The sequence below is a fragment of the Crocodylus siamensis genome, chromosome 2 (genome assembly GCF_052110815.1).
Source record: "Crocodylus siamensis isolate JL-2025a chromosome 2, ASM5211081v1, whole genome shotgun sequence".
Lineage (NCBI taxonomy): Eukaryota > Metazoa > Chordata > Crocodylia > Crocodylidae > Crocodylus > Crocodylus siamensis.
In genome coordinates, this window is record NC_143396.1 from 216,680,533 (window position 1) to 216,698,576 (window position 18,044).

General features: G+C 47.0%; 1 protein-coding gene across 1 annotated transcript in view; it reads left to right on the forward strand.

Moving 5' to 3' along the window:
• The first annotated feature begins 3,895 nt into the window (after positions 1 to 3,895).
• Positions 3,896 to 18,044, forward strand: part of HSD17B12 (hydroxysteroid 17-beta dehydrogenase 12) — a 135,614-nt gene continuing 121,465 nt past the window's right edge. The window contains exon 1 of the mRNA XM_090032968.1: positions 3,896 to 4,104. Within this exon, the coding sequence (XP_089889094.1) occupies positions 3,939 to 4,104 (166 nt within the window). The 5' untranslated portion in view covers positions 3,896 to 3,938. The remainder of the gene's footprint in view (positions 4,105 to 18,044) is intronic.

An 18,044-nucleotide genomic window follows, 5' to 3' on the forward strand; every position in this document is an offset into this window, starting at 1 on the left:
GTTTAGCTAATGCGCATATAAATAGGCCAATGGACCTTTTTCTAGTACCTCACAATGGAGGTATTACATTTAACATGCATCATCTAAAGCGCATTAACTACACGTGATGCTACATTGCCATAGTGACCTACTATAGCAACGTAGTGTCCACAAGTGTCTACACGTGACCAGCAGCTGCTTCACCATAGCAGCACGCTCCCGTTACAGTGCACTGCTATGGTGAAGTAGCTGCTGAAAATAACCATGCCGCTGCATGTATGACGCAGTATGGGGAGTTACTGCATCATGCTTTAGTACTTTCAAAAGGAAGTACTAAAGCATGGTATAGTAACATCACCATAGGGCAACATGTAGACGTACAAATGTATAGGAGAATTTGGGAATATATGAATACATTGGCATTAGTAGGTATAAAAATTATAACAGGTAGATATTTTCATGCTTCAGGCAGGAATGGATCACTTGGTTAAATTAGGAAAGCCATTCATTCCATATTCATGCTATTATATTTCACAAGTAGTGAGTTGAACTTACAATGAAGAATCAGCCCTCTGTGCCTCTCACACAACTAGTCCTATGTTCTGGTCTCCCTGCTGACAAATTTACATCTCTTGAATATATGCTGATCTCTTCTTCGTCAAAGCAGAAGGCTAGATCAGAAGACAATCCAAGAGGCTAAAAATTACATCAGTCGCACCTGCATCTACAACCTACACTACCATAAAGGAAAGACAGCTTCTAAAACATTCTTAGGAAACAAAAATGCGTGGGATGAGTTTCAGGTGATGGTTTGGATCCATTATTAATAGAACCAGTTTACCTACTGAGAGCATTTAAAGGCAGATGGGAAGCAAAACCAAGACAAAATAGTAGCAGAGCCCAGTATAAAATCCTTAGCGAACCATCTGATGAATTGAGCTTTATCCCACAAAAGCTTGTGCTACATTACACACACACACACACTTTGGTTAGTCTATAAGATGAGAATCTACCCTTCTTTCTACTTGACATCAGACTAACACAGCTAGCTACATCTCTCAAGTGGACCCAGGGCATCAGATTTGCTTGTACTGCCACATGGAAGACTAGGGTTAAGTTCTAATTTTAACTTCTAGCTCTCAGGTCTGGAAGTGGTGTGGAAGCAGCTTGATCATAGAATCATAGAATGCTTTATGTCACTTTAGAGTTAATTATGTTGTTCAGGATTTACACTATGGTTGGAAAAATTGTGCTTACAATATAGGACAAAATTGTATAGCTTGTATGAGTTCTTTGATTTCTGAGGCTGTAGAATTAGCTGCCAAAACTACCTCTTACTGTAGAAGTGTTCTTCAGCATCTATACTTTTCTATCCTTAGTGGTTGTGAGTAACAAAGCATCAGAGAATACTCTGTTCAGTAAAAACTTTGGGTTGAAAGGTTGAAAACACAGAGCTGAAAGAAACCTCATGGTAATCTAGTCCAACTAGAGAGGAAGCCAACTTAGAATAATCATTTTCAGACTCATTCTGGTCAATAAAGAGCAATAAGTATAAGAATGAAGAAGGCCAAAGTGAAAGACTACAAGTTGTGACCTTGGGGTTTGGAGAGCAGACTTGAATGGCGCACAAGTTACTGGGATCAGTGAAATCATGGCTGGATTAGAGGAAAAGGTGTTTGGCAGAGACCTGTTTCCCATTCCCCAATCCTACTGTGAAGTCTAAGATCCATCTTTAAAGGTTTGCATGAGGCAAATGGCCTCAAGATGTGGTGTGCTTTGCTGCGCTTATAGTCCAGAGGGCAGAAGTGTAAGCAGGGAGGAAATATAACAAAATCATTATAACTAACTCCAAAGAAATCAGTTTAAACTACAGGAACTATTGCTGCCTTGACCCCATCATCCAACCATTTGGCATTGTTAACCTAGATCTGGACAGTAAAGAAAATGTTACCCATCTTAAGAAAAATTACAAGTAAAAAGTATTGAACACACAAATCAAAATGAGAGGGTAGGAGGTAATACAGAGTAGAGAGAGTAAATATGAGAAATAACTATATGATATAGAAACTTCTCTGTAATTTATTAACATTAAAGGCAAGTAAGTGCCTGATTGACCACTATAACACTACGCCCTAACAGTAATACAATTTGCACTTTTGTGCTACTCACCTCGAAGTTTTATATGAACAATAGCCACTCATTGATCGCTAAGGCATGGCAATGCCACAGCTACATCATCTAACACTTTTTAGGATAGGAAGTAAAGAAAAATACTGCAGGCCTCAAATTTTCAAGAAAAAAAAATGTAAGCAGGTATGGAATATGGTGAGAAACACCAGGAAATGGTGCTAGGCAAGCTATGGAAAAGGGAATTCATGCCCTGTCATCTAACAAAAGATCATAGGTTGCATCCAGCATAAACATCTGATGTTGGGATTTTATGTGGTTTTTCTGCAATGACAGGTATCAAAATTCAGCCTTGCAAATCTCACCTGTGTAGGCATTTGGCTTTCCACACAGACTGGCTCCTATCTCTCTGCCACGAGTAGTGCAACTCAGAAGGGAGGGGCCCCTGTTCTCATTAGGGGGTCTGCTGCCAAGATCCTCTGTAAGTGTATACACAGATGCGAAAGCACATGCACGCACGTTCAGCATAAGCAGTGATGAAAATCAGCGGCTGGCAATCCTCATGATTTCCACTCTTCAGAGGAGGATGTTGGACAGCTGGAACATACACTGGGCCACGTGGCAGGTTGGGCCTGGTTTGGGGGTTCTCCTCTGGTTGGGAACCTATGGGCTGCTGCCAAGATATCCGGCTGACAGAGGGAAGTGAGGCTACCTGGGGCACCTTTCCCATCACCTGTAGCTGAGGGGGAGGGATTCGAACTGGAACAGGGTGGAGAGGGGCACACTGGGTGAATGGAGCACCAGGAGCTTGGGCTGGTCACGAGCCTAGCAAAAACAGAGGCCTGGAGGGAATTAGGGGTGTCTTAAATACAGTGTATTTAATAAATAAAGTCCTTGTGCAACTTTAAACTTTAATATTGTGTGTACTTTTGATGTACACACGATAGAAGCAAACTGTAAACGGCAACTGAAAGCATAATTCATTAAGTTTTAACACAACACACCTCAACTTCCTAGACTTTGACATAAACACCATCTTTTGTGATATATTCCAATTTTCTAACTTGTAGAAAACATTTTCCAGTGATTTCATGAATTACATTTATGATCCTTGCCTATACATAGCTTATGCTGTGCTAAAACACTTAATGAATTTTGCTTTCAGTCACCATTAACAGTTTGCTTCTAGCATGTGTATAGGCAAAGTTATTAGTTACACAAGGGCTTGATAAACACCCTTTATATCAGGGCAGCTAAAGAGCAGGCTGCGGACTGACCTGGGTTGACTAAAGGGGGAAGGTGACGTCACAAGAGCACGGGAATCTATGCTGCTGCCTATGCACGCATTTAAGCCGGAAATTACGGTAGCCCCCTTCCCTTGCGCAGGCGCAGGAAGAACCACGCCGGGGAGCAGCGTGAGCGGGTAGTCCTTGCACTAGGAGATAAGGGTCAAGGACCCAGGAAGTCAGTTCCCCAGTTGTTGCTACGAGACCCTCAAATTACCCGCCCAGGCAGCTCCACCAATCCTGGCACGAATGCCTTCTGATTGCCAGGCACGGTAGCCAGTGGCTGGAGAGGCGTCTGGCCAAGCACATGGGGGCACGAGGCCGTGGGCGTGCGGTGGCCGCGGTTCTTCCAATGAGAAGGGAGACTGCGTGAGCCGGTCGGCTCCGAGGCGGGACAGGGGCGGGGTGCCCGCCCGTCGCCCAATAGGAGGCAGGCGTGGGCTTGACGGGCGGGCACCGCAGCCAATAGAGAAGCGGCGCTGCCGGGAAAAGGTCGGCGGGCAGGCCAGCCGCCCTCAGTCGCTGCGTGGCCACCACCCCCGCAGCATGGCGACCGTGGCCTCGCTGCCCGCCGCCGGCCTCCTCTACTGGGTCGGGGCGCTGAGCGCCGCCTACGTCACCCTGCGGGCCGGCTACAGCCTGCTGTCCGGACTCCGTGTCTGGGTGCTGGACCGCCGCGCGCCGCCGGGCCCGGGGCTGGGCGCCTGGGCGGGTGAGTGCGGGGCCGGGCCGGGCTGTGCGGGCGGGGCTGTCCCCTGCGTGTGCGGGGGTCGGTTTGGTGACTTGAAGCCCTGCTGCTTCTCAGTGCCTGGAGCAAGCTTCCCGAAGGCAGCAGGCGAGACTCTCTGGGTGCATCTGGCATCTCTTCTTGGACCAGCTGTAATAGTTGGGAAAACTCTTCTTTGCAAGCTTTTGGATGCAAATACCTTTCTGCAGGCAGAGCAGCTGTGGGTGCCCTGCCCAAGTCTCCAAAAATTGCTTCTCTCTGTGCCCCCACAAGGCTTTATCGCCTTCTTGGAGTAAAAGGCACAAGGCTGGTTAGAGCCGCATGCCTATGTTGGCTTCTCCCAAAAGAGAGAGTTTCCCCCCTTCCCCCACCGGGTAGGGACAAGGAGGCTTGTGGCAAGGGTTTCTTTGGGTGGTGTGTGTTTGTTGTTCCTGCCACCAGTATAGTTGGAAGTGAGACAAGGTGTTGGATGCAAGGCCTTTATCAGGTCTCTGATCACAGGGGGCGGGGAGGTGAGTGTATCAGTGCTTTGGGCTACGCTGGTCCCAGAGATCCTGATACCTGACTTCCTGCTTGAGCCCTCACTGTGGCTTGTGGTATAACATATCTAAGTCCTAATGGTAGTTGCTTAAAAGTGTGTGTGTGTGTGTGTACACTCAGTTATTAGTTCCTAAAAAGCTTTTCCCTTTCTTAGTTTAAAGTGTGGCTGTTCCGCACAGCATGGAAACCTTGAAAGTCAACTTCCTTGCTGTGCCTTTGTTTTCAGCTGTGGATTGGTCTGTATTCAGTCAGTCCACTCCGGATGAAACCATCCACATTTGAAACAGTAGCTTTGTTTAGAACTAAATTTTTGAATGCCATGGAGGACATGTGGAAACATGCGCAGCTCTGCATTAATTAAGTTACATGCCCATTAGTACATTTTGTTCTACTCAGGTGAAATCTTTCTTTCAATCAATTTCAGTAGGTGCCTGTTCAGGCATATTGAGCTTGTGTTTTCAGTCTGGTTGATTTTAAATGTACTAGTATTACTACCTTTTAGTTGCTTCTATTTTTGAGCAGGACAAGTTCTCTTTTTTTTTTTTTTATCCTTAAAAGTGTCAGATACTAAACCTTCCTCTCTGAAAGCTGCTTCAGCTAGATCCTAATACACAGATTATGCTCTTGGATTCAGCTTCTGTGCAGAAATGATGAAACAAGCTATCTAGTGTTTGGCAGTGTAACATGTGGGCTGGCACTTGGTTGATGATGGGGTGCTGGGCCTAGGTCATGAGGAACTACCTCAAGGCTGGGCAGCTGAGAGCTGTGCCCATTCTGCTGCCATGTCTCCTGGATGGGGCTCCTGATTTGCTGTGTGCAGGGCCAGGACAGGTGGTGCCAGGCCCCCAGGACCTGATCCTGGTGTGGTAGGGGGGGCTGTCCTGCATCCATTCATCTGGTCTGTGGGGCAGAAAGTTGAGCACCACTGGTCTAAATAATTCCTAATCTCCTTTTTTGACTGATGCTGAACATTGGGCTGATGGCTTTGGGGAACCAGGCACAATAAGTCCAAAGTCTTTCTCGAGTAGTAACAGCTAATATAGAGCACACTGTCATATATGTCTGCCAGGTTATCTTTTTCCCTATATCTGTCATCTTGCACTTGTTAACATGGGAGGGGGCATTCAGCCTACAATCAGGGTCCCTAAAGTGTTGACTACTCTGGTTTGTTTGTCTTCTGGATCTGTATTTTTGTTTGTTTTTTTTTTCCTTTATTGTTGCTGCATGCACAAAGAAGTTAATGCTTTTCAGTCCAGTCCTAGAAAGTTTGGGTTTTTTGTTTTTTGTAGGGGGAGGGGTTGGGTGTGTTGTGTTTTTGGTTTTTTTTTTAACTCTTAATTTTGTGGTTTTTCCTGGTTATTTTAATATGCCTTTGGGGTTCTTTAAAAGCACTGGTAGTCTAAGACTTCTATCTGTACTTCTTGATCTACGTTCAGGGGGGAAGAGCTGCTTTTCCTAAAATTACACCTGAAAATATAAAGGTCATCTTGTAACTGGAACAATACAATAATAATATAACTCTTTGCACACTGAAAAAACACATTTAACTAAAACAAGATGCCTTTATTCTAACGAGTTCTCTGTGAACAGTAGGTAGCCAGTGGACTGTGCTTATGCATCAAGCTGGCATTGCCCTGACTGTTAGAGTTGAACCCACATCATTCATATCAAGGGTGGTTCACAACCTACATAGCTTGTGGTAGGTTGCCAAATTCAAGATAAAAACTACAACAAATCAGCTGAGCAATTTATCTCAAAAGATGTTGATTCTCTGATCCTCTGGCACTTAGCAGCAATCCTGTGCAGCTGATCAGACAGCAGCACTCTTGGAAACCATCTGCAGCATCTCAAGTGGTGCTGTGTAGTTGCATGTACTCCTGTCTAGTTCACAAGTCTTAATCACCGGGAGGACGGGGAATATAACTTGGTGAAGTCTCTGGGTTCTGCTAGACCAGGGGGTGCAAACATGATTTGAGGGCTGCATCCACGGGCAACCAGAAGTTGCCTGTAGGGGTGGGGTTTAGTGGGGAGGGTGGGGGTGGACTTGGGGCCCACTGAACATGGTGGTTGGCAGCAGGAAGGTGCTGGCTAATACAGCTCCAGTCACTCCATCAGTTTTGCCTGTTGGCACCGTTGCAGCTTTATCTCCCTAACTGCCAGTCTTGCTGCTACCCTTGTTGCTGCCCTGTCCCATGCCCTGTGTCAGAGCTAGTGGGTGTCTACATGCTCTGTGTATGTTTTATAGCACTGTAATTTAGAGCACTTTTGATAGCACTATACAGTTACAGGTTCTTAAACATGACAGACATGCAGTGTTTGAGGTGGTGGGGATGGGACTCTGAGCCTCCCTGCACTTACCAGGCTAGGAGGCAGGGGGTGCTCTACAGCCTCCCAAGGCTTCTCCACTGCCCACAAACTTGACCAGAATACAGAAATTAAATTTTGAAGTGCTGTATTTTTATAGCACTTTAGCAACCTACAGCACCTTTTAAAGTAGCATCTCATTTAACAATGCTTAGTTTTAAAGTGTTGTAAAGCCATGCACATCAGTTAAGTCACAGCAATAAAGCATTTTAAATGGTGAAAAGCAATTTCTGTATACACCCTGTAAGACCTGCTTATGTAAGGGGTGTAACAACTTGAGTGTTATAGCTTATATTGATACAATTCTAACAGTTGCCTGTAGCAGTGGTGCTCAGTTCTGGCCCTGTGAACCAAGTGAATGTGGTACATGGGGGGGGGGGGGGTGCTCCCTAAAGGTTCCCTGCATGTTGGATGTCAGGGCATCTGGGGCCAGATCTTGCCTGCAGGCTGGAAGTTGAGCACCCCTAGCTTATACCTTACAACAGTGGGGCCAACGTTTTTAGCAGGCAGGTCACAAATTAGCTCTGCATTCTCTCCAGCTGCTGCTTTGATCTTCTTCCTTTGCCCAGTCTTTTCTGCTTGCTACCATGCTCTGTGTCTGATCTCTTGTTCTGCCTTAATACATTTCCTGTCCCCTCCTTGATCTGTGGTGTTCCACGCAGGCTGCCCATGCCACATGGAGTACCCATGCCTCAGGTTGGCCACCCGTTTTAAAGGAATACATTGTTAACCCTTTAGTTTCTTTTAAACTGGTTTATATTGGCTCAAGCCAGAGGCGGGCAATTACTTCAGGCAGAGGGCTGCTTACTGAGTTTTGACAAGTTGTCAAGGGCTGCATGACAGGCAGCCAGGGGCAGATAAAATATTTAGAAAATGAATACTTAGGGGCCCCAGGCCAGATAGAATGGCCTGGCAGGCCACATTTTGCCCACCCCTGGCTCAGGCTATGGATAAGAAAGTACTTCTTGGCTCTTTGTAGATCAGGGGGAACTGCTGCTTGGGAGCATGCATATAACTCTTTGTTCTGAATGATCTAGGGACAGGAGTTGCACACAAGCTGAGGATTGGAATGTAGTTCAAATCTCTAATGCAACAGAAGTTCAGTGCACATAAATGGCTATCAAAATGACCAAAACCAGTTTATATTAAACCTGCATGGATGTAGTATTGGACATGACTGGTTTAGGTTAAATTGGTTCATTAAACTTCTGTCCTCAATCCCCTTCAGATTCAAGTCTAACCTGGTCCCCCAGTATCCCAGGATGATTTGCACCTCCCCCCCAAATGTAGGAGTGTGGGGGCTGGCCTTGGCCCAACTTGTCTGTTCCAGCTGAGCAGGGAGGCATGCTCTAATGTACTCCCCCCCAAGCTTCTGGTCTGAGCCACTAGAGGCATGTGGCTGCATTTCTGGAATAAAAAGTGTGACTGTTCACCAGGGATCCTGGTTTTCTCTATTTTTAAATAACTCAGATTTACTAGGGTGTTTTTTTGGTTTAAAAAATGGGGGGGGGGTGCGCATGCCCTTATATCAATTGAACACAATGTTTTATTGATATAATTATAAAGCAGTTTGAGGCACTGCTAGGCTTGCAGTCATAAGAAATTCTAAGTGACTATAAACTTTGGCATTTGGTGGTGGTTTTTGTTTGTATTTTTCTTTATGGGGGGGGTGTGGCGTTTATCATGGAAAATCGGAGGTCCTTGGCCCCCTTTGCTCACCTAGGGACAGACAGCTGCAGGTGAACACGTGTCCATTTCTCACAGCCCTCCCCACCCCACCCCCCTTGCCTCCTTGCTTTGTAGTACTGAGTAGCCCTGAAATGCCAGTGCCTTCCCCATGCTATAGCCCCTCACTTCCCACCCACAGCCCCTGGGCCCTGCTGGGCTGCAAAGGCCCCAGGGGGAGGGCAGCACAGTGGGGATAGCAGGTAACCTGCCCTTGCCCCATGCACAAATCTAGGGGGCATGTGCCTTGCCATGCCTCCTAGGAGTGCATGCAGGAATGGGGAGGCAGCTCCCTCTAACCCCCCAGATAAGTTGCCTGCAGCCCTGTCCCACTCCCCACCTAGACCCTGAAGCCATGCATGGCCCTGGGCCCTAAGACCCATGCACTGTCTAGGCTGGGCAGCAGTCCCAGCCCTGCCCAACTCCCTCCCTCACAATGGGGCACCTCAGCCAACCTCCTTTCCCTGCCAGACTTGCCTTTAGGGAGCTGCTCTCCAGGCTGCCTGGCAGCCATGTGCATATATACCTGTGCACGTGCACATGGTACCCCCTGCCTGACTGCCTTCCTCCTGCTTCCCCAGCCCCTTGCAGACTGCAACTCTGCCAGCTTGCAAAGGGAAACCTGCTGTTTCCTGCACATTTCTCCTTTTTTAAAGGCAAGAATCTGGGTTTTACTGCATTATTTTTTCTGTGGTGAACAGAAAACCTGGATCCCTGCTGTTTACTTCCTTATTAATTCAATGTATGCAATTTAAACTAACCTGTGAAGATTAAATCTATTCAGCCTCGGGCTTTTTGACTGTATGCAGTCAACTAGCTGAATTAATTAGGGGGGCACCAATAAAGATTTGGGGGAAGCATATTGGTCAATACAGATCTGACTTCCAATACACAGCCTGGCAGCTCGAAGAGGAGTGTCTGGCTGGTAAGTCTGTGGTGGACGAGGAGGGGGAACAGTGCCCCTGCGGTGAGAGAGGAGTGGGGTTGGGGCTGGGGTAGGTGCTGCCTAGCCAGGGTGTGGTATGGGATGGAACTGCAGCTTGTCTGGGAGTGGGGAGGCAGCTCCTGCTGCTGTGTGCACCCCAGGAAGGTGTGGGGAGCAATGTATCCCCCAGATCTGTGCAGAACTGGAATGTCACTGGACTCTTCCTGGTGGGGTTTGGGCCAGGCTGTACTTGTGGCAAGTGGTGGCAATGCTGGGAAGGGGGCTATGGGGTTGGGGGAGGAGGGGTGGCTGCAGCCACCTCAATTTGCTGTAGTCTGCCCAGCCTTGCCCTGCCCTGCCCTGCCCTGAGTGCAGCCTGGCCTAGCCCCCTGCTGGGAAGAGCGTAGTATAGACCCAGACCACAGCTGCAGTCCACCCACACCCTTCACGCACACCTACAGGTACACATGCCCTCCCAGGGTGTATGCAGTGGTGGGAGCCACCTTCCCCATGCCCCCTAGATGAGCCCCAACTTTGTCCTGTGCCCCATCCTGCCCTAGCAGGACAGCACCTACCCCAGCCCCACTCCTTCCCTTACTCCAGGGGCCTTGATCTGCTCCCCTGTTTTCTTCCCCCCCCCCCCCACAACAGACTTAACAACTGGATGCAGCTCCCCATGTTGTTGAGCTGTGCTCCTCACTGCCTGTGTGCTGTGCTGTGGGTTGCATGCATTTATTGGCCGTATTAGACTGACTTCCAATGCAGTCAGTTTTCTTTCTGTGCTGATCTGATATCAGACCGCTATACTGGAGCACCTCGAATTGGTATAACCAGGGATCTGGGTCTTCCACTTTTTTTTTTTCTGTGGGAAATGGAGTAAACTGTGGATTTTTACCTTTTTAAATCGGAGAAGTTCACAGATCTTGAAGTTCTTTGAACCCTCTGCAGGCCTGCCCCTCCGTGCCCCCCTTGAAGTACATGAGGAGTGGGAGCTGCCTCCCATGATGAGCTGCTCATGGTGCTGTCCCAAACCCTACCAGTGGTCAGGCAGGGGGTGCCATGTACATGTGCATGTATCTGTACGGGGCCTCGGGTAGCCTGGAGAGCAGTCCTGGTAGGTAAGTGGGTGGGGGGTGGTTTTGAGCCTATGCAGGGAAGGGGGTGGGGCTGGCTCCCCACCACTGTACAGTCCTGAGGGGCTGGGGGAACCTGTGCCTCCCAGACATGTGCATGGGGCAGGGGTGGGGGCCAGTGTAGGCTGAAGCTCCTGCCCAGCTGCCCTACCTTAGGGCCTCCATAGCATGGGAGGCATGAACTGGTGTCAGGGAACAGTGGGGGCATGCACAGAAGCTGTCTGCTGCTGCAAGCTCCAGGTTGCCCAGGTGATGTGTTCACTGTGTGTGGGGTGGCTTTGATCAATACAACCCTGTGCCACTGCCCTTGCTGCAGCCATGTGTGCAGCAGGTATATTGTCAGGGCAGTGTGGAGCTCACAGCGGCAAGCAGCTTTTCTGTGTGGCCCAGCTGTTCCCTGGCATGCCAGGTCACAGAGGCCCTGGGGTAGGGCAGAAGCCTGAGCCTGCAGCCTGTGCCTGTCCCATATGGGTGTGGGTTCCCTGCTGTCTATCCTGGTGTGCATACAACACAGGGAACTTCCTTTCCCTCATCTGAGCACACTGCTTACCCTGCACTCAAATCTGTGGGGCATGGGTCCTCCCTGCCCCCTGGGGAGTGCATGCAGCAGTGAGGAGCTGGCCTCCCCTACTCGAGCCCACAGCAGGGGGGAACCAGGCTTCATTCTGCTGCAGCAGCCGCAGCCTCCTGCACTGGCAGGGCTGGGGAGGGGGTGCCTTTTGTTTTATTCATGGATTGTTAACATAATTTGCAAAATCTATTTTCTTCTTTTTAATCCTGGGGTGTGGGGAGGAAACACCAGGATCCCTGAATATAACCAGAGTGAAAGTTGCAACACATGCTATACTTGCCTCTACAGAATCTTCCAGACATGAGCATTATATTGTAGCAGTTTATCAATATCATCTGATTCTGATACAGCTGCTACTTGCAGGGTGCACTGATAAAGATTTTTGGGGCTGATACCTGTGGCCAACTTTACTAGCGAGCCATAGCAGATCAGCATGAACTGATTTTTGCCAATTTATGCATCCTGGCAACTTGGAGAGCAGCATCTGGCTTGTAAGTCTGAGGGGGGGTTGCAGATTGAGGCCATTGCTGGGAGGGAGGGAGTGGGGCTTGGGGCTGGGGCAGGGGCAGGTGCTGCCCAGCTGTGGTGGGGTTTGGGATGGTGCTGTGAGTAGCTCATCGGGGGGCAGCTCCCACTACTGATATACCCCAGTGGGGGCTGTGGAGGGGCAGGTGTCCCCCCACCCCCTGATCTGTGCTTTGGGTGAGGGTGGTCTGCTACTGTGGGCTAGGGCTAGGAGAGCCACCAGGCTTTTTCTGAGCTGGGGGGTTGGGCTGGGGCTGCACTTGGCACAGGCTATGGGATGTGCTACAGTCACCACAGAATTTGCTGCTGCCCCTGGCCCCCTGAGGCAGGCAGCCTGCCTTTGCCCCATGGGTCTGGGGGATACGTGCCCTGGAGCATGTCAGTGGCGAGAGCCATTCCTCTGCTTCCCCCCGGTGCTCCTGGACATTTGGCATGTGGCTCTGTCCTGTGCCTTGCTGCCCTGGCTGGCTGTTTGCTTACCCCTACCCTAGCCCCAGCCGCACTCCCTCTCACTGTAGGGCCCTCAATTTACAATTCTTCTTCCCCCCCCCCCCCCCCCCCCCCCCCCCCCCCCAACCCAGTCCCTTCCCTTGCCCTCTTTCCCCCACAGACTTACCAGTACTTGTCTGAAATATTTTGAAAGCATGAAGTTATGGGAAGCAAGTCTGGTCTATGAAGTACTACAATTTCAAAAGAACAAGTACAATTGGGGACAAAAACTATTCAATTTGCTTTTTCCTACTACCTGTTGCCCTGATGCATGCAGCCCAAGCAAGTTACATTCCTTCAAGCTGCCAGGCTGTATGCAGCATTTATCAGGGATATTATCACCCACATGAGCCAAAAAGCTGATTGTTGATTGATATAAACTTTGCTTTTATTGATGCCAATAGTGCACCTTTAGTTGCTTCTTTCTGTACCTTGGCTTTCGATCTGATTTGAAAGGCTTACCTGGGAAGTATCCGTCAGAGGTTATGCAGCTAGGGGAAACTTCTCTTATGCACAAGAAACTAACTGAATCAATGTTGTCCATCTTTGGGGGGGGTGGGAAGGAATGCAACTTGCTTGGGCTGCATGTGTCAGAGCAATAAGTAGTAGGAGAAAGCAAATGGAATAGGTCTTTTGTCCCTAATTGTACTTGTTCTTTTGAAATTGTAGTACTTCATAGACCAGACTTGCTTCCCATAACTTCATGCTTTCAAAATATTTCAGACAAGCAACTACAGATGTTTCTTCTTGGGTGTCTTGCTAATATTTTGGGCAGTGGACTAGACTTCAGGTTTTTGTTTTTTGTTTTGTCCCAGGTTTTTACTACATTCCTCTAAGAACTGATTTTTTTTTTATTTTTATTTTTATTTTATTTTATTTTTTTTGTCCTCACTTTTTATTAGGAGATTTGCTTCCTCCATGCCTTCTGGATATAAGGAAGATATTATGGAGAGCACAAGAGAAATTCTGCCAGTTCCAGTTCTGGTTCTGTCTGCTTGGTGGTCAAATTTGCAGCTGTTTCGCAACTCCTCTCCCCCAGAAAAGCACAAATAAATGACTGAAACTTAGGTTACCCTGTACCAAATGAAACTTCCGCTCCCAAGCAATAGCATTATCAGAACCAAGCATTGAAATGCAGCTTGTTTTTTCTTAGTCTGTCGGGGGGGGGGGGGGAGGGTGACAACGAGTAAGCTGCTTAGCAAAATTTTCCTCTGTCTACTGAAGACAGAGTGGCAGCACCTGAACTCCCAGAGCATTGGAAGAATCTAGCTGCAGCTTTCCCTACACACTTCTCAGTCCAGGGGACCGTGTAGCTGAACTCCTTTCATGTTTGGGATAAATCCAGCTGCTGCTGTTCTGCTGTTTTCCCCGGACTAGAGTCTGGTCAGCAGAAGGCATGGAGAGCAGGGAAGTGGGAGTTCTCTGCCTGTACGCTCCCTTTCTTGGGAGTACACCAGTATTTTGTGGTGGTAGAAATGCCCCTAGGTTATCAGAGTGGAATCAGTTTGTTCCTGGTCCGTTTATGTCTAAACACCTTATTCTGTTACTGAAGTGTTATAGTCTGAATTAACATTATACAAACATTTGCTTAGTAAGGTTAATTAAGCAAATTGTAAATAAATAGTGGGTATACCTGTATGCATACATGGGAGAGGGGTTGTTTGTTTATTCTTAAACTTCTCTCTCTTCCTTTCAATACACCTGTCCCATGCTATGATCTGGACTTGCTCCTGGTTATTGCCTTGTAAAGGGGTAGCTCAGCTCCCCTGGGGCATCTTTTTTTAATTAAAGCAACCCCCCCCATGTAAGAGTGGCTATGATAAAAGAGCCTCTGCCGCCATTTTGATGCATGGGGATGCTGATACATGAGACGCAGGGCGCTGGAGCACAATAATTGGCATGCTCCAGCAGACTCAATTTAATTGAGTCTGCTCCAATGCGCTGTAATTACAGCGTGTCAGAGCAGCTTCCCTGTACACACCCCTGCTGGGTCTTGTGTTTTTTAGTAATTTGATCTGGGTAACTCTTGCTTCTTCCAAATTATTCTGACATAGCTGTTTAGTATACTTTAAACATACATTTTAAGATTGGGCTTCAACATTTTTTCTAACTGCTGCTAAAAAATCTGAAAAATCATAAAACTAATTATGCACAAGATGTGCATAATAGTCCCATGCAGTCAAGCTATAACAGGTTTAAAATGTTAAATATTGATCATCTGCAAGTATTGCAGTTACTTAACCTAAAGCCTGGGATCCAAGCATTGCAAGTAATTTCCTTCTGAACTCTTGAGAATTCCCCAACAGAGGAAAAGGGTAACCGGTTTAGAATAGGGAGACATTACAAGCATTCAGGTGTCTTTCCCCCAAACCCCAAATGTGTGGGACAAACTGACAGAAATAACAGTGGGATGATATCTCTGCAATTTGGTCATATGAAAGCTAATTTGGGAGTGCCCACAGATATTGTATTTGTAGACTAAGACTGTTTTGGACTCAAAGTAAAAGGTGTCTGTTTCCATTATCAAACATGGAGTGTATGGGTTTTTGGTTATCTTCAGTATTCTGTAAGCTCTAACACTAGAGGCCTTGTGTGCCAGAAAGTAAGTTCTTCGCTTGTATGACTCAGGCCTTCAGCTTGATGGGCTACGTGAGTCCATATCAGGTCTTCAGTGATTCTGGAACCCTTATTGCTCATTTGAAGGGAGCGGGGTGGGGAAGGACCCAGCATCAGTGTGGCTTTTGGTTTTTGTTTCACAACTTGATTGATTGATTGATTTAACTTCAAAGTAAAGTCAATATTAATAATTGTCTGCATGCCTTTGCATGCACTGTGATGAGAGCATTTAATGTTCCACTGTTGATGAATGCCAGAATTGATTGTCCCTGCAACCTTTATTTAGCCTCTTTGTACTTGTGTTACAATACAATCTTAAATTTTATAATTTACTGTTTTCTGTGGGGTCCCTACCTTACTCAGTACATTTAATGAGTAGCTGTCTGCTCACTTATTTCTTAAAGTATGCACTATTTACACCCTGCTCTCAAGATGTAGTTGTTCATTTTGTCATGAGCTTTTTGACAGCATTCATTACAGTGGCGTGAGTACTTCGCAGATGTTAATAGATTATTTTTGCAACACCCAAGTTAATAGATCAGGAGCTGAGGCAGAGATTAAGATAAATTTATTTACCTATATTAGGTGTTCAGTTTTTAGATATTTGGGACCTGATTTATTATATATTTTTTTTTATTTTTTAATCAGTACTTAGTAGTATACAGAGGGCACACTTACACATGCATTAATGCATGTGTAATTGCTTTGCATTAAAGGTGCTAAACTTAATGGGTATTAACTTAGTGTGCTGTAATCAGTGCTACTGCTAGTGTCCATGCACATTTTACGTGACTAATGTGCACTAGGCTAACTCTACTGTGCATTAGCACAGCTCTTGCCATGATGTACTAATATGCAGTAAAATTAGTCTACTGCACTTCTAGCATCTTGTGTAGATGCACCCAGACAGAGGTGATCTACACTTGAAGGGAAGGCAAAGCAGCACACTAGAACAGTCATCCTCAACCATTGTTTAAGATTTTAAGCATCTTTCCAGAACTTGTGGATTTGGTTTTTTTTTTTTTTTTTTTTTTTTTTTTTTAAAACACTGGTTGGGAACTGCTGTTGTGCTGCCTCTGCTTACCTTTGTGTTTCTCAACTGGGGTACTTCCTTTTCTGCTGCCAAACAGATGACAAAATGCTAACGCACATATGCTACAGCCCTGTCTAGTAAGTCTTAAGTAGGCAGGTGTGTCCTCATGCTGTATCCTTCCCTATGCATGCCTCCTATAAATGGAGGTTTTTGGAGCTGTTCCACCTGAGGGTGGAAGGGGCACAGCAGCCTGCATATAGATGCTTCCTATTCTGGTGTCGTTGCTGGGTATAACTGTCCCACAAGTCTCTGTTTCTGGGAGGCTTGTGTAGTACTAAGAAAGGAGCAGGCTCTTCTACCTGCATTGGGGTTATTGGATGAACCCAGTGGAGGCAGGAGTTTCTGCTCCTGTTGCAGCTGCTTCCCAGCTTGGCTCTGACTAATTCCTGGAAACTGAGGCATGTGGGAAAGCTTCACTTGGCCATGGCACCAGGGCAGCCCAGAGATGGATGCTGCTGCTACATGTTCCACCAAGTGGAACTTTTCTGCAGACCTGTTTGCAAGAGATGCTTTGGAACCAAACAAGTGGCCATGGGTAGGAGGCAGCAACCTTCTACCTGCATTACATAATGCAGGTAGACTTACCTTTTTTTTTCCTACTGCATCTGCTTTCCAGTTTGTCTGTGCCTCCTGGAAACCAAGGCATATGTGAATTTTTTCACCTGGCCATGGCATTGGCATCCCAGCACTCCTAACATTTTTGTGGCACTCTGGTAGAAAATCACAGAGTAACTGATTCAGAGAAGTCTAAGCTTTCCCAGGCAACAGTCCACTTTGGTTGCCATCACTTATGAAAGCTTATGCCTCTCTCTCTCTCTCTAAAGCAGTGATTATCTGTCACAATGCTACAGCACTGTGGGGTGCCTGGAAATCCTTGTGTGGCATGCCACAGCACCCCTGAAATGTTAGCACTGTGGAAACATGATTCATAAGATGCACCCAGAGATTTCAAGTAGGAATTTGTAGCATTTAAACATTCTGATCTGTCTTGGTCTTGAGTTCCTTCCATTTCTATTTTTACTCCACTTTTTGACTACAGAGAGGGGAGCTTTGAGTCTAAAACTGAGAACCACTGGCTTAAGGTAATAGTGCCTAGTGCTTGTATAGCACAGCTCTGGAGTTCATTTGCAGTTGAGTGCTATGCACTTATGCAAATTGGACCCCAAATTCTGCAAATAAGTTTTGGCACAGAGAAGGCTTTCTTTTGTATACTGAATTTGGCAGTTATCTTTGGGGTAAAACAGGTTGGGTTTTTTGGTTTTTTTTTTTTATTTTGGGGTTGTTTTTTAATTATCACTTATGACTCTTATGTTGGTTGGTTGGTTAGTTGTATGTCCAGTGGAGGAGTGAACTGAACTTGTAGGATGAAGGAACAGAATTAAGGTCACTTCTACAAGTATTCAACTTGGCTTTTAAGACTCTCTCTTTTTGTTTCTGTTGTATTCTCCTACCCTGTCCCCTCCCTTGCTGGTAATCCCTGTTTTTGCCCTCCCTCTCCCCAGTACCAGTCTCAGTCCATGGGAGGCTCTATGGATGCCCACTTGGATAATCATCAACACTGGGTCCATAAAACACATCTGTCACCTTGAGTTAATAGAATACTGAGTTGCAATAATTAGGGGAGCACTGATGGAGATTTTTTTTTTTTTTTTTTTTTGGGCCCATACCAATCCAGTCACTGACATGAGCTTCTGCAGCTGAAGAGCAGCCACTGGCTGGTAAGTCGGTGGGGCAAGGGGCTGGGGTGGTGGTGGGGTGGGGTGCAGATCAAGGTCCCCTTCAGAGAGGGAGTGTGGCAGGCCCTGCCTAAGTGGTGCATGGGACAGAGCAATGGCCTCTCCAGGGGGAGGGGGGGCTCCCATTGCCACATACATCCTGGAAGGGCATGAGGGTGTCCCCAGATCTGCACACAGGAGGCGGGTGGGCTGGGGCCAAGGCCAGGCT